Source organism: Sciurus carolinensis, chromosome 8 (assembly GCF_902686445.1).
Source record: "Sciurus carolinensis chromosome 8, mSciCar1.2, whole genome shotgun sequence".
Classification (NCBI taxonomy): domain Eukaryota; kingdom Metazoa; phylum Chordata; class Mammalia; order Rodentia; family Sciuridae; genus Sciurus; species Sciurus carolinensis.
The window spans coordinates 16568301-16594050 of record NC_062220.1 but is presented as its reverse complement, the minus strand read 5'-3'; the positions used below and the strand labels follow the sequence as shown (position 1 = coordinate 16594050).

Genomic DNA, 25750 nt, shown 5'->3' with positions numbered 1-25750 from the left:
TTAATGATGTTTCATATAATGTATCCCATTGTTAAACAGTACATTACTGTTCATATTTAACCTTGTGAGAAATTAAATAAATCAATGTGGCTCCTATCCTCAACATTTTATAGTATTAATTGTGAAAGCAACACTTAGGAAGTGACGTTCAAACCAGCTAGGATAATTGTTTCTAACTGCCAGTAAGAAAAATATTGCTATGTTCATAAGCTTTTTTAAACTCAGGAAAGTCAGTATCCAAAGTCAGTGTTTGACTTCAGGTAATATGAGATAACTTGTACATGGTGTTTTAAGATATATTAATTGCATGATCTTTAGATATTCTTTTAGTATATTGATGCAAAAAGAATTCATAGTCAAGAAGCAATTTAGAATGAGAATTAAAGAATCCTAACATTAGCAGAGCTAAGGAACATTAAGATTCCTAGAAATAATAAGTTCAACCTCTTTATTTCCATAGTTGACCAAGTTATGAGGTCTCTGTCAAAAAGTTATGTCCTTGCTTGAAAGTCTAGTTATTCCCGTATTTTATCAATCATACATGAAACAAAGACTAAAATAATTCTCTGTTGTTTAGGAATAAGTTATTTGGTGAGAAAATGTTTTGGGCAGAAGGAATCCGACTCCCTTTATAGTAACTATGTTTTTAAGTCTTTGCAGTTTGTAAATAAACCAAAAACCCACATTTAAACAAAATTTGAAGTGTTCAAAGCTCTGCATAACAGTGATCACTTTGATTTGCTTCCCCAGAGATTAGTAATGCATACACTGCTATAGTTAGGTTTCTAAACTTTATTGTACATTAGAATCAGTTGAAGAACTTTAAAATAATCAGATCCTTGAATCTATAAAAATGAATCTGTCATCAGTATTATTTTTAATCAATCTTTAAATTTTCACAGCACCTTTTATGTATGCCTCTATTCCTCATAATGATTTTCCTGGTTCAGAGTTCTCCTTAAAGGCAAATAAATATAACCAGTTTTATTTGCTAAAAGTCCAAATAGTTATTACCATGGAAGACCAAAACATTGGGGCTTCTTCTCAATTTGCATCCTCCTTAAAAATCAACAAATTTCTATTTCTACTAGAATGTTTACAAAGAAACATTTAGATCTCACAGAGGTCAGAGGTCAGAAATAACCTAATAGGTAAGTCGTCTTCTAAGTTTAAATTAGATATGGCAAAGCCATCACCTGTTAACAGTTCTTTCAATAGCTAAATCAATATAATTAGCATGTGCATTTTCCAAATTTAGAACTGAGAAATGTAGTCTATTGAGAATATAGGTCCAGGTTGGAGTATAGCAATTTAAACTTTTCTAATTTGAGCCAGTAGGAAGCCCTATTTCTTCCTCTTTCTTTGCTGGGATGAGGTTTTTGGATGGACTTTTAAAATAATCCAAGTTCAGTGCTCTCCACTTTAGACCACCCTATTTTCTAAAGGCAGTAAGTATTTCCCTTACAGAAATTCTGTATTCTGCTTTTATGTAGCTGTATAAAAGCACATTAAAACAATTATCCACTGTATCTGTCAGATCCCATGGTAATTCTCAGTGGACAGAAATAATATGATGTCTGTTTTAGTCAGTTTTTTCACTGCTGTGACCAAAAGACCTGATAAGAACAATTAGAGGAGGAAAAGTTTATCTGGGAGTCCGTGATTTCAGAGGTCTCAGTCTATAGACCCCTGACTGTCTTCATCGGGGCTTAAGGGGAGGAAAAGCGGCCTGGTGGAAGGTGTAACAGTGGGAAGCTCAGGACATCACACCCAAAAGCATAGAGAGAGAGACTTCTCACCATGGACAAAATATAAACCCCAAGGCATCCCCCCAGTGACCTACTTCCTCCAGCCCACCCTACCTGCCTACAGTTACCACCCAGCCAATCCCTGTTGAGGATTAATTGATTAGATCAAGATCAAGATGCTCATAATCTGATTGGTTCATTTCTAAACTTTGTCACCTTACACATGAGCTTTTAGGGGACACCTCATATGTAAACCATAACAATGCCTTTTTAAATATTAATACTGTATCCAAAGGATAAGTGTTATTTACCACACTTCATTATTCTGGACAAAAACTAGTTGCAGATGGGACTAGAATACCCAAAAGGGGAAATCATATCATTGATGAAATTGTGTGAACTGGTAACTTTAAATTACTTAATGGTATATCTCTTTCATTTACAAATATCGAATTTAATATTATCTGTATTATAGCTAATCCATGCTTTTGTCCTTTTGTGTATTTGGCAGGATACATTAGCAGAGACCTAAAGCCCAGAATATGTAAAGCCAGACCCAGGGGATTTGGGCTGGAGGCAATTTATGGGATGTGGTTTTTGTGTTCCAGTGAGAGTGATCTTTTGTACTAAAGGAAAAAACACTAAGAATATTTTCAACTGCTATCAATTAGTGTATAGAAAGGGCAGTTATTCTCATTTGCTTATCTAAAAATGGCTTTTGAAATAAGTGTTAAGTGCAGAAAATAATTTTGAAATTATTTCCTTCTTTTCAGAGCCTTGCAAAGGACCATCGCATGAAACTTATGCAACAACAACAGGAAGTGGCTGGACTTTCTAAGCAGTTGGAACATGTCATGCATTTTTCTAAATGGGCAGTTTCCAGTGGCAGCAGTACAGCATTACTTTATAGCAAGCGACTGGTAAGATAAAGTATGGTATTTAACATTCTGTAAAAATATATAGTGAAACAATAGTCATTGGACTGCTTAAAATGCAGAAATTAGCCAGGTGTGATAATGTGCACTTGTAGTCCCAGCTACTCCAGAGGCTGATGCAGGAAGATCACTTGAGCTTGAGGCCAGCACATTCAGTGTGGTTTACCTATTTCTAATTTTAATTGACCAAAATATCTTGGTTTTAAAAAATATTTTTAACTGACACAATTTAGGTATGACTTCAATTTTAGTCTACTTCTATTTTTAGTCATTCCTATTTTTTCCCAAATTTTCAGTTTTCATAGCAATATACAAACAATAATGTTAATAAATAATGGTAGTAAAAATTTACTGGTTATCTGTAGCAAGCCAGGATCTAATTCTAAGCATTTTTCATGCAATATTTAAACTTTTATCATTGTTATGTGATAGATACACCTATCCATCCCCATTGTACAGATGATGAAACCAAGGAATACAGTTAAATATGACTAATATCACCCAGTAAAGAAGATCAAGTTATAGTCTCAGACTGCCAAGGCCCCATCTCTATTCTGGGCCCTGGCTATTAATTAAGGGAAATGCCAGAGGGGTGATGGGGGATAAAGAAAAGACAAACAGACACACATAGGGAGAAAAAGCTGAGGCCAGGTGGGTAGCCATGCCCTGGTGAGGCTTGACTGACTCAGAGCTAGCTGAGCAAGTTTATTTTATAGGTTTCATTATCAAAAGGTTAATTGTGGGAAAGTTTCAACAAGCAGGCAATCTGAGGGATATAGGACTGGTGAGACCTTAGAGTCATCTTGTTTTACTCAGAATCCTCTATCCCTGGGAGAAGGTACTAAACTCAAGGCCTCAATTGATAGAGCCAGGCACTTTTGCACATAGCCCCGTGGCCAGTGTTATCATAGCAATAGGGTCATCTTGACCTGCACCTACACAAAGGCAGCTCCCAGCACAGACACAGCCACAAGAGAAGTCAGAGGCCATGATTTGATTCACCACTCTCCACATCAGATCAGACTCTAAAGTCTGTTTTCCTGTCCTTAGTACTACACTACAATACATGATGCTGGATATTTTAACCCCATTTGGCTCTGATTCAGTGAATTCTTTTTTTGTTTGTTTGTTTTCTTTTTTTCTTGCAGTGCTGGGAATTGAACCCAGGGCTTCACACATGCAAGCCAAGCATCCCACTGTTGAGTTTTCAGTGAACTATTTTAACACTAGTCTAGTATGTCACTTCATTTGAATCACTTGGGGATGCCTATTGAGTACTTCTGGCATGGGGCCAGAGTTTGCATTTCTTATAAGCAGATGGTGTTGATGCTGCTTATATGTGGACCATACTTTGAGGATCTAGAAGACATTTAGCCATTTAAAGTCAAGCCATATAAATGTTCTTAAATTTTTTTCTGCTTAAACTTTATTTTATTTTTTGAAAATGCATGACAAAGTCTTTTCTTTTAAATGATGATCAGTATCCCAAATAATAACATGTAACAAATTCTTTAGTCTTATCATCTAGTAATTTTGATAAAAATAAATTAAAATCAGCCCAGACCCATATACTAATACTGATTGTTCTAACCTTTGCCAGAATAAATTACTTTTAGGTTAGCTGCTGCTTAAACAAAGTTACAAATAACTTTTTATTATTTTTGAATAGATAAAAGTTCCTGTCCTTCAGGAATGTATAAGGGGAAAAAATTATTTAATCTTTTTCTTTAAAGAATTTTCTGTTCTTTCCTAATGAATCTAAGAAAGAAAAAGTCAACATTGATACATTTTTTGCTTGAGCTAAAAGGCATAGGAAAACAGACAACACATACTCATTAAATTTCTAAGAATTATGAGACAAAAAGATGAAATCTCTGGATAAGTAATAAGTCCATTCAAAGAGGCTAGATTTGCTAATTTCCAGAATGTGAAAGGACCTAATATATAAAATACAGAAATAATTTAATGCCTTTTATAAGAATAAAACTTGAACTTTCTAAAGCTTCATATTCCATGAGGGCATATAAAATACCAATCCACAGAATAGGAATAGATTTCTTTCTTCTTCCATCCATTTAGTGGTAGTTTTCATGGATTTCTGACCTGATATTGCAAACTTGGGCCAAAGAGCTGCTGCTTTGGCCCACTTTAGCCTGTGGTTCTTTTACTTGCAGTCCTCAAACACCTTAGCCAATGGCTTCTCAGCCTACAGGAACTACTAGATCCCCTATGACTGACTGGCCATGATGGCGGAGACACTGTAATGACCTCTCAGGTCACTAGTTTCATTAAAATTTCAATAGAGATTTGTAGTCTAAAATAATATGACAATCCAATCCGTTTTCTGTCACCTATTCTATTTTTTGGAAACAAATGATAGGAATTTTCTATTTCTTTCTTTTTCTTCTTCTTCTTCTTCTTCTTCTTCTTCTTCTTCTTCTTCTTCTTTCTCTTTTACAGTGCTGGTGATTAAATCTAGGACCTTTGCATGCTAGGCAAGCACTGAACAGCACCCCCTTTTCAAAATTTTATTTTGAGACAGGGTCTTGCTAAATTGCCCAGTCTATCCTTGAATTTGCTATCTTCCTGCCTCCTAAGTGCTGGATTGTAACAGGTACTATGACACAGCTCCTATATCATTTGTACATAAGGAAATGAAATTTTTATTTATTTTTTATATTTGTATCTGGGATTGAACCCAGGGGCTCTTATTCACTTAACCACATCCCCAGCCCAGTTTATTATTTTATTTTTGAGACAGGGTCTCACCAAGTTGCTTAGTGCCTTGTTTTTGCTGAGGCTGACTTTGAACTTGTGATCCTCCTGCCTCAGCCTCCCAAGCCACTGGGATTACAGGTGTGCACCACCGTGTCTTGAATGTTATTTGTTTTTTGGCTATTGAATTGTGCGAGTTCCTTGTGTGTCTTAAATATTTGCCCTTATTAGATATATAGTTTGCAAATTATTTCTCCCAATCTTAGGCTGCTTTTTTACTTTCTTCGTTGTTTCCCTTATTGTGCAGAAGCATTTTTTGTTGGATGTAGTTTTGCTTGTTTATGTTTTTCAATTAGACAACTTTTACTAACAAGAAAACTACCTTTAAAATGTGATTTAAAACAAAACGAAATTAGGGGGAAAGACATGATTTTTTGTTTGTTTGTTTTTGGTTCTGGGGATTGAACCCAGGGCCTTGTGCATTCAAGGCAAGCACTCTACCAACTGAGCTATATCCCCAGCCCCAAGACATGCTTTTTAAAGGCTTCTGTACTATGCCGAGTATTAAATATTTCTTGCAGTAATATAATGCACCAATCCAGAAAACAAAATTCTCAATCCATTTAACAAAATTCTCAATTTAACATTTCAAGAATTTCACATCTATGGTAGCACATACAGAAGGGTCTAAATATGATGCCTATACCTATGAAACTTACAGATTTGACAGTGTTCAGTAAAAGATTTTAGAATCACATCCAGTGAATCACAAATCTGTGTCTTGTTTAAGTTCTCCTTCTAAAATCTTTACATTGTCTTTTCTATTCCTTGCCATTTGTTAATTCTAACCAGTAATAAAAGAGAGGACAGGAAAAGAAATGCTGCAACAAACTATCGTGTACAGAAATTATCGCTACTATAGTTCACTACAAAGTGTGTATCTATGCACTCTCATATGACCTTTGATTATAAAAAAACAGAATTGCTCGTTTATTTTTGCTCTTTGTTGCCTGGACTGCTGGTGTAATGTTAAAATTTTTTAAAAATCATTGCTAAGGCAGGCCAGAATCAAGGAGCTTCCCTCCTTGTTTGGGGAGTTTTATGATTTCAGATCTTCTAATTTAGTTTGTCTTTTCACAAAAAGGAATTGTAGTTGAAAAAAAAAAAAAAGAGCAAACCCAGTGGAATAGAAGAATTCTTTCAAAAGTCCAGTGTTCTTAAATAAAATATATAAATATATTTTAAAATATTTAAGCCTTACCATATTTCCTTGGGATTCTTCTGTCATCTATTAAGCATTGAATTTATTTTATGTTATATAGGGGAAGGCAAGAAAAATTCAGTGATAGAGACCAGGGAAATAAAGCACAATCATTCTTTCTAATAGTAGTAGGTATTTTTTTTTAATTTTTTTTAGTTGTGGATGGACCCAATACCTTTATTTTATTTATATATTTTTATGTGGTGCTGAGGATCAAACCCAGTGTCTTACATGTGCTAGGCAAGTGCTACAGCCCCAGTCCAGTAGTAGATATTTTTATAGTTCCAGTGATTAGAAAATTATTAAGGAATAACTACTAACAGGGATTCTTCAGTTTGGGCTTTTTATACAGAACTACTCTTAGTCATCTCTTAAAACTCCATCTCTTAATACCTCACAGTGGGAATTAAATTTCAACATGAGTTTCCATGGGGACTTTGAAATAACAGCATCCTGTCAGTTGCAACAACATGGATGAACCTGGAGGGCATTATGCTAGGTGAAATAAGCTAGGCACAGGAAGATACAATCTCACATTATTTATGGGAAAAAACTGAATTCACAGAAGAGTAGAATGGTGATTATTGAGGGGCTTTTGGGGAGACATTGGGTCAAAAGATATAAAATTTTAGATGAATAAATTCAAGAAAAATTCAGGGTCATAAATTTATTGTATAAAATGGTGACTATAGTTAATAAAAGCTATTTAGTGTTCGCACCATGAAAATGTGAGATAATACACGTTTATTAGCTCAATTTGGCTAATTCATATTGTATACATATTTTAAAACATGTTTTACATGACAAGTAGATAAAATTTCTATTTGTCAAATAAAATAAAACTTTTAAATAATACAGTGAATTATTAAATTTTAGAAAATGATAAAAAAGTTCTTAGAACAATCCTGTTGGTTAACATATTATGGTGATTTATAATCAGAATTGTTGGAGGATATCAAAAAGTAAGAAAAGGAGAGAAACTTGGGGAAAGGCACTTTGTATTTATTGAATGTATTTTCCTAACACTGTGCCACAAAATCTCCATAATCCTAAAATGTCAATAATTTTTAATCACAATTTATTATACTTTTTCAAGATAATATAGCAATTGAAGCAAATTTACTTATTCAGCAATTATATTGAATACCTTTCATATGCCAGGCATCATTCTGAGTAATGAGGGAACAGAGAAAACAAAACAAAATCTTTGCCCTCAAGGAGTTGCATTTTAGTAAAGATAGATAGTCAATACTAAAATATATAGACTGTTCCATGCTAATAATTTCTCTAGAGAAAAATGAATTGAAGCAGGAGTCTGGGAGCACTGGTGTATGGAGGGGAATATTCAAGGAGAATATTCCTGGCAGAGCACACAGGAAATGCAGAGACTGAGGTGGGAGGCCTGACGGACTGCAGCAGAGTGGGAAACCATTGGAGAAGCTGAGAGAATGGCATGAGATGACTTCTCTTTTAACTGCATCTGTTATGTTGAGAACAGAATGTAGATGTTTGAGGACAAGGAAAAATTAGGGAGACCAATTAGAACCTTGCGATAATTTAGCATTTTTGGAGCAGTAACTAGCAAAACTGTCAGATTTTCCATATGTCTTAAAAGAGAGCCAACAGGATTTATTGACAGGTTGAATGTAGGGTGTGAGATAAACAATGGAACCGAGGACTTTTACCTTAAGATGCAGGTTGACATGAGAAAGATTATAGGAAAAATAGACCTAACAAAAAAACTCAGGAGTTCCCTTTTGGACATAGCACATTTGTGATACCTTTTAGACAATCGGTGGAGAGGCTGAATTAGTCACTGGAAATGCAAGTTCAAAAGAGAGATCCAGCCTGGAGATCTAAAATGAGTTATTTAAACTGAGACTGACTGAGATCACCAAAAGTATATGGGTCTAGAAGAAGATTGAGAAGTCAGAAGACTGAGCCCTGGGGCATTGCAGCAAATGGGGTTGTGGAAGAAAAGAAAACACCCATAATGCAGAGGAAGGTTGTGCAATGCCAACAAGAATGTTAGCTGAACCCTAACTGGGGACTTCAAAAACAGGTTGATATTGGAGTCTATTATATTCTCAGTGACTTCCAGAAGTAGCAGCTGAATTGGGCATGGTATCACATTCCTGTAATCCCAGCTACTCAGGAGGCTGAGGCAGGAGGATCACAAGTTTGAGGCCAGCCCAGGCAGTTTAGTGAGACCCTGTCTCAAAGTTTTTAAAAAGGGATAGGGATATAGGTCAGTGGTAGAGTGGCTTGCCTAGCAAATTTAAGACCCTGGGCTTAATCCCTAGTGCTGCAACTGCGATTAAAAAAAAAAAAAAAAAAAAAAGCTACTGGCAAAGTACAGGGAAAACTAAGATGATACTATGCAGGAAGCCACATAAAGAAAGTGTTTCCAGGAGGACAATATTACCACCTCTGCTGAAAGCTTCTGTAAGCCTAAATATAATGGTTTCAGAAAAGAATGAGAGACCATGTATATAGAAGAGTTTTGAGTTTTGTTGTAGAAGAGAGGGAAAAAATGAAGCAGTGTTGATGATAGTAGAAAAGGAGTCAAGAGTTTGGTTTCAAATGGGAAAAGTTAAAGCATGTTTATATTATGATAGGTTTGGTTCATGAAAATGGATGAATTGCTGAGTAAGAAAGACGGGCCAACTTTGCTGCACAATTGGCAGGTTTGGTCTTATTCAGCTTGGACAGCTCATCCATTTTAATCGATATAGTGATACTGATAGGAGGTGGAAATTTGAACAAGGTCCCTGAGTGTTTTATCAGTGAAATGGTAAACAAGGCCATCAGTTGAGATTGAGATTAGGAAAGAAGATGCTGGAGATTTGAAAAGAAAAATAGAAGGTATGAAATAGTCATTTATAAGTCAGGAAGTGAATGAACCAGAGAGTCTTGTGTTTATTTGCTCAATTTCAGGAATTAAATTAATATCAATGCAGAAATATTTAATCAAGATAGTTTGCTTTGTTTTGTCCAGGGGAAAATTTCATATTTGCAGTTGGTTAAGTGACAGAGAGAAAAGTTGAGGATATGTGCAAGAAAATGACTGTAATGATTGGCCCTGGAGAGTAAGCTGCATACTGGGGGATAGAAAGGAGAGTGAGGTGAGATGGAAAGACAGGAGAAGTTGTAAGAGCAGAGGTCATAGGAGTTGGTGGATTTGTAGGATTATTGGTATCTCTGCTGAAAAGAAGGACCATCTGGTTGAATATTAAAATCATCCAGAATTGTGACAAGAATAATATTGGAGATGATGATGATAGAAAGTCAGGAATTGAAATCTTTAAGGACCAAGTGAGAATGAAGATTGTGGTGTGAAGAGAAATGGCTGGTGTATGGGATCCCCTTCAGGGATTTTGAATCTCAAGTGACATTTAAAGCTGGATGTTTGCGGGAGGTGGTAGGAACTGAGTCACAGTGAGAAGCAGGGAGAACCATCTCACTAGCAGACCTCATTCTGTTTCCTAAGCAGACTAATTTGTATTTGCTATATCTCATTAGATGCCTAAGTCTAAATTCTGAATATTTCCCTTAAAAATTAAATTAAAAGAACAAAGGTACATTAAAAATTTTTAGCAATATTTGATTTGACATTTTTGTGATGTTTCATTACTAATTTAAAAAACTCACTTTAACCTATCACTTTAAGATATTTTTTAGGTCAGTGTGCAACAGTTTAGCTGAGTTATACCTCAAAAATTTAATGACTTGAAAAGAAAATTATTTTGTATGATCATTTGTCTAATCTATATATGATTGGTTATTATATATTGCATATATACCAGTGACTGTTTTTAGATATTCATTGGGCAAAGTAATATATTATTTACCTGATAAAGATGTGATGTTCAGTTCTCTCTCTGCTTTCTTTCAGATTACATACCGGTTACGGCACCTCCTTCGTGCACGGTGTGATGCTTCCCCAGTGACCAACAACACTATCCAGTTTCACTGTGATCCTAGTTTCTGGGCCCAAAATATTATCAACTTAGGTAGGCCATTATGTACATTTTCTCAAGGTGTCGGTTGTGGAATTCTCAGTGGTCATGATATGTTATTGAAAATATATTCTCTTCCACTCCATTTGCCATTATCTTATTTTAAAGGCATGTCATTAATTTGTGTATATGATAACATATACACATAAGTATAAGCACATATGTACATATTTGGATGATCAGAAAATACTTTTTTGTTGACTTATGGGGTATCTAGGTTTAGGGAGGGATTCAAGAGGCATTTACTCCCCTAGAATCCTGTTTGAATGATTAGTTCTAGATTTATCAGAATGGGTTACCTCTTGACTGTCATTCTTACAGGGTTTTTCCCCCATTTTGGGGAAGAACCTAGAGACCTACACATGGTAGGCAAGAGTGCTCTGCCACTGAGCTACGTCCCCAGTGCCCCCACCACTTTTTTTTTTTCCTCTTTTTCTGAGATAGCCTTCCAAGTAACTGGTATTATATAGGTGTATGCCACTGTACCTGGCTAGTATTTTTCATGTTTATAATGTTTCTGTTAAGATAGCACTTCTCATGCTATTATTGGCTTACTTTCCTTTAGACCCATTCATCAGATTCCTAATGGTTCAATAACTATATCTTATTTAGGGAAGACCTTTTCCCCTAACTTTCACTGTCAGTTATAATTTTACATGTATGTATGTGTACTAAACAAAGTGTAATATAAATACAGAAAAGTACCCAAATCTTAAGTATTTGAGTTCACCAGATTATCAGCGATAGACTATCACTTAGTAACATGAGGACATGGTTAATCTTCAGAGAAAGCAAAACTAGGAAGCTACGATGTAAGTGACTTCAGAAGCATTCCCTTACCTGTACACATGGGCAGGGAGCTATTACTTTCACATTCTTGTTATGCTATTTGCTGAGTAGAAATAATCTTTTTACCTCCTTTCTTAATTTCTCACAGGGAAACTACACAAACAAAAATTTAAGAATTCCCTATACATTATTCATCAACAGCCAGTATTCCCTTCAGAGATGCTTTTTTAGTTCCTTGACTTTGGTTCAGAATCATCAAAGATGGTTGCTATCTCATCCCCAAGGCTAAATTCTTTGTAGGAAAGGGGAAGAAACACTGGAAAAAGAGCCAGTACTCTCAGAACACAGTAGGCAAGGAAGAAACAGGCTTACACAAATCTTATCCATACAAGGGAAGAACAAAAAGAATCTTCGAAGGAGAGGTGATAAAGAGACGCCTGCAGATCACTCTTAGCAGTATCCATGGCCGTATGCATGTTAATAACATAGTCGGCAACTAGAATCATACACACATTTCACCTGCCTTACTAGAAAGAAGCAGCTTTAGAAATACAGAGCATCTGTGTGAGTTGCTTTCTTCCTCACCACACCCTACTCTACCACAGCACATGCCTCTGTACTGAGAACTTATCACAAGTTAGAAGTTCACATATGTGTAGAAGTTGTCACATGAATAGACATCTCTGCACTTAAAACATACATGTAAAACACCCACATGTAGAAACATTTAAGAATTAGATTTAAAACTGCACACATAAATGGATATAGTTTTAGATAAATCTACATAGCAAAAACAAAAACAGGATCTCCTTGTTAGTTTGTGAAACTCTGATATAATAAAGTTAAAATATCCTTTACAGCTCAGTTTATTTAACAGTGAGATTACATCATAAATCTCACAGGAAAACTTTATCCCGTGACTTCTGAGAAACATTTTATGAACAAGTACTAGAGAAAAATACTGATCGAGATGAATATTTAACGTCTTGATGACTTTGGATCAGTCTTTTAATTGTCTTTAAACTGTAAGTTCCTTTAACATTCCTTTTACATATATGCAGTACGTATACCTACCTGTCACAGTGCCAGACACACAGTAAGTATTTGATAAATGGTAGCTATGCTTTTTAAATTTAATTTTATTTATTTATTCATCTTTTTTGGTGGTATTGGGGATGAAACGTGAACTCTACCTCTGAGCTACATCCCCAAACCCTTTTTATTTTTTTATTTTGAGACAGTCTCATTAAGTTGCCAAGGCTGACCTCAATCTTGCTCTGACTCAGCCTCCCAAATAGTTGGGATTAAAGGCATCTGCCACTGTGCCTGGCTTAGCTACCATTTGTTTTTAGATGTGTGTGCTTAGTGAATCAGAAACATTTGTATCTACTGTTGAGGAAAATTATTTGGATTAAATCTATCAGACACCTTTAAACTCTAAAACTATAGTTGCAAACCAGTTTTCTATTAGAGTTAACGTAGTATATATTATAAAGGATAAGAAACAAGATTGCTAATAATTAATACTGAAGAATCAGAAATACTTTGTGGGATTGGTTTTTAGAACCAATGTCAGATATGCTTGTTTTGATTTATAAGAATTCTCTAAATGACCTCCCTTTTCCAACTACATATGCATGAGAATAAATTTCTTCATATATTTTAACTTAACCAATATATCAATGACAGATAACACAGAAACAGATATAAAGTTTACCTATTAAGCAGACACTTAGATCTTCAAAAGTATAAAACAGTGCCATACTTCACTAAATATTTTTTAAAGTAGTTTTTCATAAAACGTGTTGCTATTGGTTTATTGTTATTTTTAAACGAATTAGTGAATTTTTTAACATTCTCATTTTATATTTCTTACAGTAAATTTTGATAATAGAACCTACATAAACAGAAGTTCTTTGGGGTCCTCTAATTTTTTTGAGTGCAAAGGGTCCTGAGACCAAAAAACTCCTTAGAATTAAAGTTCAGCAAAAGAGCCCTTCAGAATGTGATATTTCACCAATTATCAAAAAACTTTATCCCTCGCTCTTCTCTCTTTAATTAGGTTCTTTAGTAATCGAGGATAAAGAGAGTCAACCACAAATGCCTAAGCAGAATCCTGTCGTGGAACAGAATTCACAGCCACCAGGTGGTTTATCTTCAAACCAGTTATCCAAGTTTCCAACACAGATCAGCCTAGCTCAATTACGACTCCAGCATATGCAGCAACAGGTAATGGCTCAGAGGCAACAGGTGCAACGGAGGCCAGCACCTGTGGGTTTACCAAACCCTAGAATGCAGGGGCCCATCCAGCAACCTTCCATCTCTCATCAGGTAAATTTGGAAGCAGGCCTGTCCTAACTTAGATAATTGTAGTATGATTGTGTTCAGCAGCTCTTAAAATAACCAAGACATCCATCATCCTTGATTTAAATATATGAACTTATAAAAATTTACCACATTAAGGATCCCTGACTTAAAACTTAGTTTTTAGCTCTACTCAAAAAAGATTTAATGGTTTATTTAGTTGGCACATTTGTTTTCATCTATTGTTCATTGTCTTTAAATTATAGCCAGGGTAAGTGTTTGTATTCCCAAATAAACCATTCCTATGATTGATGGGAAAAAGCTGAATAACTGTAGTTTCTTTATTAGTGCTTCAGGAAGATAAGTACTTTTAAGAACCTGTTCTTTGGGGATGCCAGTATTTATAAAACCATATTGCAATCTTAGAAAATATGGCAAAATGAAATACAAAATAGAAAAGTGCAGGTATGTGGTTCATTAGAATTTTAACCTTTTTCAAACTTCTATCTGAACAAATTCCATTGACTTTTTTTTTACTAGATGTGAAGTATTCTATAAATTTTCAATCCAGTTTTGAGGATAAAAGCATTTAAACAGTCCTGTTCAACTTAGATTAATAAAGATTTAGTAGAATTTAAATTCTATTTCATATAAATTCCTATTTTCAGATTTTAATTACTTTTAAATTAATGTATGCTGTTCCTGTTTCCACAAAGGATTTGAAGTGATTTTTGGTACATGACACAAATGAAATGGAATGGAATTTAGTAAGAGTCAAAGTATAAACACCTTGGCTAAGAATTCTTGTTATACGTAGGAATTAAACTTAACTCAGAATTTCTTAACAATGAAAGAAAACAGGAATAATATAGATATCTCATCAAATAAAAGGAATGTACCAGTGAACTAGGAGGGGGAAAAAGTTTTTACTAGTATTTTACTAGCATTTTACTGGCACTAAGAATACATGAAGTTTTTTTTTTTTTTTTTTAATGAAAAGAGCGATTAAATGGCATAACTTTTTAAATAATGATTTTACAAAACATAGAAATGTTTTTTGTAGGACTCTTCAACCCTCAGTAAAGGTTGTGGGTATATGTGGAGTCTAGTCATGTGGGATAGGTGTACAGGGATGGAACCCAGGGCCTTGCACATGCTAACCACATACTCTACCACTGAGATTCACTGCCACCCCTACTCCATCCCCAGTTAGATTCTGATTTTGTTGTCATTTCTGTAAAGACCTGAGAAATTGTATTTGAAGTTTATGACTTTCTATGAATTTGATTAAGAAGGCATATGAAATCTCGGATAATAATAATATGCCTCCTTAAAAACTTTGTTTCAACCCAAGTTTTTACAGAAAGTAATTTGTTTAATTTGAAAGATCTTTGGTGAAGGGCTCCATGGGGAAAGAGAATTGTATGTTTTAGATACCTCAAGCATACATGGCAGAGTTGAAATTTTATTAAGAAAATTGAAAGCAGAATGACTTATTATAAATAGACTATAAAGAATACTAAAATTTTTCTGAAGCTAAATATAGACAGAAAGAAAATCATTATCTGTTGTGCCTATGCTAAGCATTTGCTTATATTAATATTGACATGTCTGAGAGATGGTAGGATTTTTATTTCATCACTTATTAACAAAAAAGGTTTGGATCCATCATTTCAGCCTATTGCTTTTACACTAAGAAGTAAGTGATGAAGCAGTTAATAGAGTCTATGTGAAAAGAGTTTATAAATTTATATAAGCAGTGACAAAACAGAATTGACCAATGAACCTTTAGCTTGCTTTCCTCAGAAATTTCCTTTGGATCTTATTTACAGTCTCTAGGATTTAGTACTATATATAATGTACAGTCGCTATTATAAAATCTGATTTTCCCACTTAGAAATACTTTTCATGTTTGTGGTGCTTACACCCTGCTGTTTTGTTTTATCTACTCACTCTGCCTCCTAGACCTTCTTCACTCTATCTGCTATCTGCCAAATACCCACTCCTACATTTTTCACTCATTAGTTTACCCTCTTTTATAAACTTGTAGTCTGCCCTACCCACTTCATTCTCAGTTTTATACTAGTTTATTTGCATACTGTGTGTCTCTTCCTCTGTTGTGAGTGTACAAATTTTACATATCTGCCCATGTGTACAGGTAAGGGAATGCTTCTGAAGTCACTTACATAGTAGTTTCCTAGTTTTACTTTCTCTGAAGATTAACCATGTCATCTGCATGGTTTGAGAGTTGAGTGATAGCAGAGGTAGAATAGTTATATGATTAAATAGTGCAAATGTAATTAACTTTATTTAGCACTATACAGTACCATTAAACTTTAGTGGTCAGATCTACTTGTTAGAGAACACTGTCACATACATCATTTCATACATAAATCACAGCAGTAGTTCTCACTGTGATTAAGTTCTTCTTATCTGTTAAGCTTTCAGCTATTTCTCTATTCTCAATTATTATCAACTATTTCCCTCTGTCTTGAAAATTAAATGATTCCATTTAACCCAAATATTATTGGTCTATTTCTTTTAAGATTGTAACTGGTTTCTAATATTCTTTCAAGTTGCTTTCCTCTGTCACAGGATTCTTGTATATTAACTCCATCACTTTAGCAGTTTGGAAGAGGGTGAAAACATCACCTCCTCGTAAGCCTGTAAGCTCATGAATGGCAGAGTCGACATCTAGTCCTACAGATTGCTTACAGGCCATAGCGTACTAGTGGCATCAGTTGTCATTATTTCATCAAATTGTTATGTAAATATCGGTCTGGGAGAGAGTAAAACTAGGATGCTAAAAAACTTGTAGGACTACCTTTATTCACTCTCAAAGACTGTTTTGGTGTTTTCCCACTTGTTAAAAAAAATTATGCTTTTGATAAATTTAAGTTTTCCAATGTTTCCACTATGATTTCCCAACTATTTTCTTTTTGTGCTTCTATGATATAAAACACTTCACAAAACTTTTATAGAAAAACCAAAAAGACTGGCTATGGCCTCAGTCTTATGCTTCTGTAAAGTTCTGAAGTTCTATTATTTTTCTCCAATATTGTTTTTCTACTCTTTGCCTACATAATTTCACTTGGTCCAGAAATTAAATCTATTTTTCACTGGGTCTATAATTACTGACCACTCTTGAATGAGAGTGAACCTAGCACCAAGTAATTAGAGAGATAAGAGGGAAGGAATTAACATAGGGCAGAAGAGTAAATTCCAAAATATGAGGAAAAGGAAGAAAAATTGGGCAGGGATACACATTACAGCTGTGTGTGCCTTCACAGTGTCAGTTTGAGGTGCTGCCACTTCAGCCTTCTAGATCCTGCATTGATTTGTCTCCCTGTGAATGTGGGAGGATATAGTTGCCTCTCAGAAGTTCTGATCACACATGTTTAAGCTATCTTGAAGTATTTATTTTTCAGTAAATTGCCATCTATAGAGAGAATTGGATGGTGAAAAGGGTACTCACATCATAGAACATCCTATTTTTTTACTTTTCAAAATTTATTTTCTTTAGGTAGACTCATTCTCTAAACTATAATTAGTTAGTCTTAATCAACAGCCAACAGAATACCAAAATATGTTTTGGTAATGATATGGCAGACTAGATTTGGGGTAAAGCTTTGGTGCTGCCTTTTTACTAGCTGTGTGTCTTTTTTAAGTTACCTAAGCTTTCTAATCTTCAGCTTTCTGATTTGAAAAATAGAGATAAAAATTCCTACCTCATATACCTCAATGACATAAGTAAAATGCGTGCCGTGTACTTAGAGCACAGTGAGATCTAGAATTCATTAATTTTTAAGCGTAATTAATATCAACTATTTTCTTAATGATTTGTTAGTTAGGAGTATAGACCTTGGAGTCAGACTTCTTGTTCAAATATAAGTTGCTTAAATTCTTTATACCTTAGTTTCCCTACATATAAAATAAAGATAATACCCACCTCATAGAATTGTTGAGAAAAATGAGTGAATATATATAAAGGACTTAAAGCAACACTGGCATTTAACAACCATTCAATAACTTAGCAATTAGTATTCTACGATCACTTGGTTTGAAGAAGGAAGGGTACCTAAAACACCTTTACCTACTTCCCAATGTGGCCTACGTCCAATCTTAATATAATCCACTTAGAAATTAGTTGGCAACCCTTCTTCCAAGATTCTTTCCTAATCAAACTCTTTTCAGAAATCGATTACATAAGCCAAGCACAATGGCACATGCCTGTAATCACAGCAGCATAGGAGGCTGAGACAGGAGGATCATAAGTTCAAAGCCAACCTCAGCAAAAGCAAGGTGCTAAGCAACTCAGTGAGGCACTGTCTCTAAATAAACTACAAAATAGGGCTGGGGATGTGGCTCAGTGGTCGAATACCCCTGAGTTCAATCCCTGGAACCCCTCCACCACAAAAAATTCTGTTATACAAATTCTAGAATTCTATCTGTCATTCCCCTCTCCCCATTTCCTTTTTGTAATCTAAATAAATGATATGGCAGACTAAATAAATGGTTCATCTGTGGAAGAGTTTTTGTCTTCAAAGGTTTTATTAAGATAGAAATCTAACTTGTCTTTATGGAGGTGCCTGTTACTGAAGTGGTCTTATTTATTTTTTCTAGCAACCCCCACCTCCACGTTTGATAAACTTTCAGAATCACAGCCCTAAACCTAATGGACCAGTTCTTCCCCCTCATCCTCAACAGCTGAGGTACCCACCAACCCAGAATATTCCACGACCAGCAGTAAAGCCCAACCCTCTGCAGATGGCTTTCTTGGCTCAACAAGCCATAAAACAGGTATGTGTACTTTCTCTCCTCAGTTGCTGATTCTGCTTCATTTTATTTTCAAATTACATTGAATTTATAAATTTGTCATTTATAAATCTATAAATTAAGCAACGGTCTCCGAAGAATAAGAGCAAGCATGCCTTTTTTTTTTTTTAAATGGATTTGAATTATAAAATTTATTGCAGCCAGACCCATAGAGACAAAACCTAAGAGAAAGGGTCATATTACTTTGTAATCAACAAGAGAAATCAAACCACTACTGTAGCAATAAAGGCCCAGTATAATCAAAGAGTTCTTGGTATTAAATTTTTTGCAGTACCTATGTATGCAACATTTAGATAAGCATATTATGTTTCCCCAAAAAAATATAATAAATCCAGGTTATAGTCCACAAAGAGAAAGTATTTCAAGATTTCCTGGAAACAAAGTTAGTTGTAGCACAATTTTAATATAGAATACATACACATCTGATAAATGTATAATATTTAGCATTATATATTAGATATGATGTGGTTTATTATTATTTATATTCTTGATGTCTTCAGGTCAAAATATTTTCTAAAATTATACGCTAAAATAAAAACTATCTCAGCATCAATCTTTTTAGCTAAAAGTTTATGAAGTGGTTTTGGTTTAATTTGTTTATTAAGACAAAAATAAAGATGATGTTATCCCTTAATTTTATGACATTCATTTTAATCCAATCATTTGAAATTTTTATTTGAGAAGTACATGCTCTGTGTGTCTATGTGTATATGTTTGTACGTACAATCAGTTTGACTTTGCAAATTTTCTTAAATCATATTAAATTCACACCTGTTTCTATTTTATCATTAGAGGTTAGGTAAAAAGGACTCAAGCTAATATTTGGCCTTAAGTTCTGTTTGTTTTCTAATAATTTATGACTTTGGGCAAGTGTATTCTTTTTAAATCTCACTTACCCTAACTATAAAACAAGTGAGTAACTTGCAGAGTTGTGCTGAGAGTTATTCTCATATATGTAAAAGCCCTAGCACATTTTGGGTACTTAGCTTTTCCTCTTCCCTTATTATTATATTTAAATAGGAAGATATTCTAAAAAAATTTTTTTTTAATTTTTCTGACCTAAAATCTAAACATAAATGAATTAATGAACAAATAAACCAGGATAAAATATGCTGGCAAATTCATTCTAATTGATAGATTAACTTAACAAGTTAGAGTATATTCTTACAATAGAAATATTTTAAATATTAAGAAAATGCATTAATCTATATAGATCTAAGATACATGAGGAAAAAACACAGACTTGTGAGATATTATTGTTATTATTTCACTTGTGTGTGTGTGTGTGTGTGTGTTTTAATCTCATATATATATATAGAAAAACCTTGGACGGTATTTACCACCTGGAATTTCTTATTCTTGGGAGAGAAGGAGGGAAGAAGGAAGTGGGATATGGAGGTGGGTTGTGGGAGAGGTGGATGGTGACGATGGCATTCATAGCCAACTTCATATACTTCTGTTTGCAGTTGTTACAGTGAAGCACATAGATTTGATTTTTTAAAATTAAAATGTTTCAGACATTATTACTCTGTAGTGTTATCCATATATAAATGATGGTGTGTTTGGGCAGGGTTTTTTTGTTTTTTTGTTTGTTTGTTTGTTTGGTTTTTTTTTGCTTCTTCTTTTGAATACTTCTCCTTGCTTTCCTTCCCTCTAATATTTCATTATGAAAATGTTCAAACATAACAAAAGTTGAAAGAATTTGGGGAGGGACATTTTTATTTTACTTGCCTTATCGCCTATTATCCATATACCCATTTATTGATTCATCCATTTGTCTCTCCATCAAAACATCTTATTTTTCAATAAGTATTGAAATAGCAGATAGTAGCATGCTTAACCTCTGTATAGTTCAGCCTGCCCAACATTATTACCTTATGTGTTTATTACAGCTTCTAACTTGAATAAGACTTACCTCAGATGTTTATTGAGGCTTTTAATTATCTATTCACATGTGTAAAATGAGAAAGAGGAATATGAAAACCTGAAAGCTCTTGTCTGTGGCTTATTTTCAGGTAGCAATAAAAGAAGATACATGTTTTTAATACTCCATCTTTACCTTGAACTTGCTAAGTATATATTTCTTTTCTAGTATGTATAATAAGCTTTTCAGGAGGTGTTCTGGTATACACTAACTATTGTCTTCCAATATAAATCAGTGCCCTTTTTGGGGGGAGTAGTGGGGGACATTAGGATTAATGAATATTACATATATATACCTGTACATTCCCTTCCTACTTCTTTACATTCAAATTACTTGTGAATTCAGAAGTGATTCAAGAGTAGAGAAAGGCTAATTTTCTAGTTGCTCTATGGCTCAGTATTCACGCAGCAGGAATACAGTTCCTCAATAAGTAAGGTACTGGGAAACTATAGGGACACTACAGGTTCACAGGGTAGAGACTCCACTGTTGAACTTAAGACACATCTACCGAATACTTAATCAAATAACAGCTGAATACATATTATTCTTGGCAGCTCAAAACAGACCACATGTTAGGCCACAAAGCAGGCCTTAGCAAATCCAAAAAAATTTATATAATTCCTTGCATCTTATCAGATCATAATGGAATGAAATCAGAAATCGGCATGATAAAACCCTTCAGAAATTATATAAACACATGGAAATTGAACAATTCACTTTGAAATGATGAATGGGTGATGGAAGAAATCAATGGAGAAATTTTAAAAATTCTTAGACTCAAATGAGAATAATGATACAATATACTAGAACCTCTGGGACACTATGAAGACAGTTCTACAAGGAAAGTTTACAACTATGAGTGCCTACATAAGAAAAGCAGAAAGATCCCAAATAAACAACCCAATGATGCATCTCAAGGCCCTTGAGAAAAGAACAAACTAATCAGATCAGAGCTAAAATCAATGAAATTGAAGGGAAAAAAACAAAAGAATCAATGAAACAAAGAGTTGGTTCTCTGAAAAGATAAATAAGATGGATAAGTCATTAACCAAACTAACCAAAAGAAAAAAAGAAAAAAAACTAAATTAATAAAATTGGAACTGAAAAAAAAATCACCACAGACATCATAGACTATTTAGAAAATTTATACTCCAATAAATTGGAAAACCCAGAATAAATGGATACATTTCTAAGACAAATAAGCTCTGTCAGAACTGAATCAAGAGGACATATGAGCTAGAAGCAGTAATTAAAAAGAAAACGAAAAAACTTCCACAAAGAAAAGTCCAGTACTCAGCTGAATTCTACAAAACCCTTAAAGAAGAACTAATACCAATGCTCCTCAAATTATTCCACAAAATAGAAAGGGATGGAACTCTTTCAAATTTATCCGATGAAACCAGTATTACACCAGACACAAGGATACATAAAGGAAAGAAAACTACAGACCAGTGTCCTTGATGAACTTAGATGCTTAATAAAATATAAGCAAATCATGTTCAACAACATATCAAGAAGATTATATAACACAACTAAGTGGTTTTATTCCAGAGATGCAACTGTGGTTTAATATGCACAAATCAATGAATGTAATAAATCATTTAAATAGAATTAAGGACAAAAATCACTTAGCCATCTCAATAGATGCAGCAAAGGCCTTTGACAAAATTCAGCAGCCATTCATAAAAAAGACATTGAAGAAACTAGAGATAGAAGGAACTTATCTTAGCATCATAAAGGCTATATGTGAAAAACCCAAAGCCAGCCTCAGAGTAAATGGGAAAAAACTGAAAGCATTTCCTTTAAAATCTAGGGCAAGACAAGGGTGTCCAGTCTCACCACTCCTATTTAATATAGTGCTAGAAATTCTAGCCAGAGCAATCAGTCAAGAGAAGGAAATGAAAGGGACAAAAACAGAACAGGAAGAAGTCAAATTATCACTGTTTGCAGATTATATCCTATACCTAGAAGATCCAAAGAACTCCACCAAAAGAATTCTAGACCTAATAAATAAATTTAGCAAAGTAGCAGGTCACAAACTCAGCATACAAAAATCAGTAGCTTTCCTATATACCAACAAGGAATCTGCTGAGAAAGAAATCTAGAAAATAATTCCATTCACATTAGTCTCAAAATACCTAGGAATAAATCTAATCAAGGGGGTGAATGACCTATATAATGAAAACTACAGAACATTGAAGAAAGAAATTGAAGAAGAAACAAGAAGATGAAAAAACCTCTCATGTTCATGGATAGGCAGAATTAATATTGTTAAAATGGCCATACTACCAAAAGCAATATACAGACTCAATGCAATCCCCATTAAAATATCAATGACCTTCACAGAACTAGAAAATACAATCCTAAAGTTTATTTGGAAGAATAAAAGACCCAAATAGCCAAAGCAATTCTAAGCCAAAAGAGCAATGCTGGAGGCATAATACCTGACTTCAAATTATACTGCGTAACTACAGTAACAAAAAAATGCATGGTGTTGGTATAAAAACAGACACACAGACAAATCAACAGAGTAGAAGCACAGAGACAAACCCATACATCCGTAGTCATTGATCCTTGACAAAGGTGGCAAAAAGGGAGAAAAGACAGCCATTGTCAAAAATGGTACTGGGAAAACCAGTTATCCATGTGTAGAAGAATGAGACTAGACCCTTATCTCACCCTGCACAAAGATCAATTCAAAGTGGATCAAAAATCTAGGAATTAGGCCAGAAACTATGCAACTTTTAGAAGAAAACACTCTAGCATATAGGCACAGACAATAACTTTCTCAGTAGAACCCTTAAAACTCAGGAAATAATGCCAAGGGTTAATAAATGAGATGGCACCAGATTAAAAAGCTTCTGCACAGCAAAGGAAACAGTTAGAAATGTGAAGAGACAAACTACAGAATGGGAGAAAAATCTTTGCTAACTACTCTTCTGACAGAGGATTAACATCCAGAATATATAAAGAGCTCAAAAACCTTTACACCAAAAAAAAAAAAAAAAAAAACTTTACACCAAAAAATCACATAAACCAATTAATAAGTGGACAAATAAATTAGACAGACACATCTCAAAAAAGAAATACAAATGGCCAACAAATCTATGAAAGAATATTCAACATCATTAGCAATTTGGAAAATGCAAATCAAAGCTACACTGAGATTTGATCTAACACCAGTCTGAATGGCTGTCATCAATAATACAATAATAATAATTGCTGGAGAGAATGTGAAGAAAAAGGATCACTTTTACACTGTTTGTGAGACTGTAAATTAGTCAGTATGGAGGTTCCTCAAAAGACTGGGCATGGAACCACCATTTGACCCAGTTATACCACTTCTCAGTATTTGCCCTGAAGAATTAAAGTCCTCAAACTATACTGATACATGCATACCCGTGTTTCCAGCAGCACAATTCACTAGCCAAACTATGGGGCCCACCTAGGTGTCCATCAGTGGATAAATGGATTTTAAAAAGGTGGTGTATATACACAATGGAGTTTTATTTAGCCATAAAGAAATATGAAATTATGTCATTTGCAGGACAATGGATGGAGTAAGAGACCATGGTAAGTGAAATAAGTCAAACTCAGAAGGTTAAGGGTCATGTTTTCTCTCATGTGATCACTAGAGAGGAAAAAGGAAAAGAAAGATCAGGGTAGATCTCATGAAAATCAAAGGAGATCAGTAGAGGAAAGGGATATGGGGGGTGGGTAGGGAGAGGAAGTGTTGGGGAGTGATACTGACCGAATTATAATATTTTATATTGGTATGTAGGAATAAATGTGTAACAACAAATCCCATCAGTATGTACAACTAAAATGCAACAATAAAAAATGGGGGGACAAAAGCAGAATGTGTCCTTTACTTCATTTTGTGACACAAAGAATGATTAGGTACATGTCATGTGATAGGCCTAATTATCGATTGTCCACTTCTCTTCTGTAGTGGCAGATCAGCAGTGGGCAGGCCACTCCATCAACTGCCAGCAGCACATCCTCCACTCCCTCCAGCCCTACCATCACTAGTGCAGCAGGATATGATGGAAAGACTTTTGGTTCACCCATGATCGATTTGAGCTCACCAGTGGGAGGTTCTTATAATCTTCCTTCTCTTCCAGATGTAAGTATACATAGAGAATTTATATTAACATCACCTTGGAAATCATCAGTGAATTTGGATCTAGTAACTGGCATAGGCTTGTTGGATTATAGTTTGTTTTTATAAGTTATTTTTAATCCTTAAAAATACTGTAACAGCAGTTAATATAAATTGTGAACACTTAGATATACAACATAATTCCTTTCAGGGCACTGGAGTCAAAGGCATTTGTAAATGGTTGATTACAGTGATCATTGAATCAAAGCTGGGAAGGGAGAGAAGTAAAGATATGGGAAGACTGGGAAGTTAAATGGCTGGGATAGGGTACATTAAAACAAAGTTAGAGGTGGATGTTAGGCATCAAGACATCAGATGAGACAAGACAAATTTAGTAATAGAAATCAAAACATTTTCTGCTAGATCCTACTGACTAATGCAAAATTTCCTCTGACTTGCTTTATTTTTAAATAATGTATTCATTTCTCCAAGCTCTTATATTTAATCAGTATTTTTTTAAAATATTTTCAATATTCTATAGATAGATTTCTACCATATAAGTTGATTCGTTTTCACTTTTCTAATTCCCACTGCTTTATTTAACTTTTAGAATTATTACACTATGTAAATGATTTTCCTTATGTTAAAGATACAATGAATCCAGTCATTCTGATCTTTTAGCTCTGTTTGAAAAGTATTGGCCAAGGTATTGCCAAAAGAATATTAATCTTTTCTCCCCCAAGGAAAGCAGAACACTAGAAGTAAAATTGTTCTCCTGTATTTTCCTCTGCATTCCTCATACAAGCGACCCTTTGTCCACCATTCTTTTGCAACTGAAATGCATCACCTGAGTTGGAATGACTATTTTCTTAATCCTACCAAGGATGCTTCACAATTAGCACTATTCTAGTTGCAGAAACAAATTAATTAATTATATACAATCTATTATGCCCTTACATTCTCTTGTAGAATCCTGATTGAAAAAGGCTAACACTGTTAGAGAATTGAAGTGGATTTAAATCACAAAAGCATTCTTGGGAAATTTGATGTGTTTAGGTATGAAGAATATTTGCATCTAAGACATTAAACTCTTAATTAGAAATTTATTAGTATTTAG

General features: G+C 34.3%; 1 protein-coding gene across 2 annotated transcripts in view; it reads left to right on the top strand.

Moving 5' to 3' along the window:
* Positions 1–25750, top strand: part of Trim24 (tripartite motif containing 24) — a 112900-nt gene that overhangs the window by 73290 nt on the left and 13860 nt on the right. Inside the window, exons 7-11 of one of the 2 annotated variants that reach the window (XM_047560487.1) lie at positions 2522–2668; positions 10555–10672; positions 13530–13696; positions 18395–18571; positions 24484–24657. In XM_047560487.1, coding sequence (XP_047416443.1) covers positions 2522–2668; positions 10555–10672; positions 13530–13696; positions 18395–18571; positions 24484–24657 — 783 coding nt within the window. Of the gene's footprint in view, positions 1–2521; positions 2669–10554; positions 10673–13529; positions 13799–18394; positions 18572–24483; positions 24658–25750 lie in introns of both variants that reach the window. The other variant, XM_047560486.1, reaches the window with a different exon arrangement.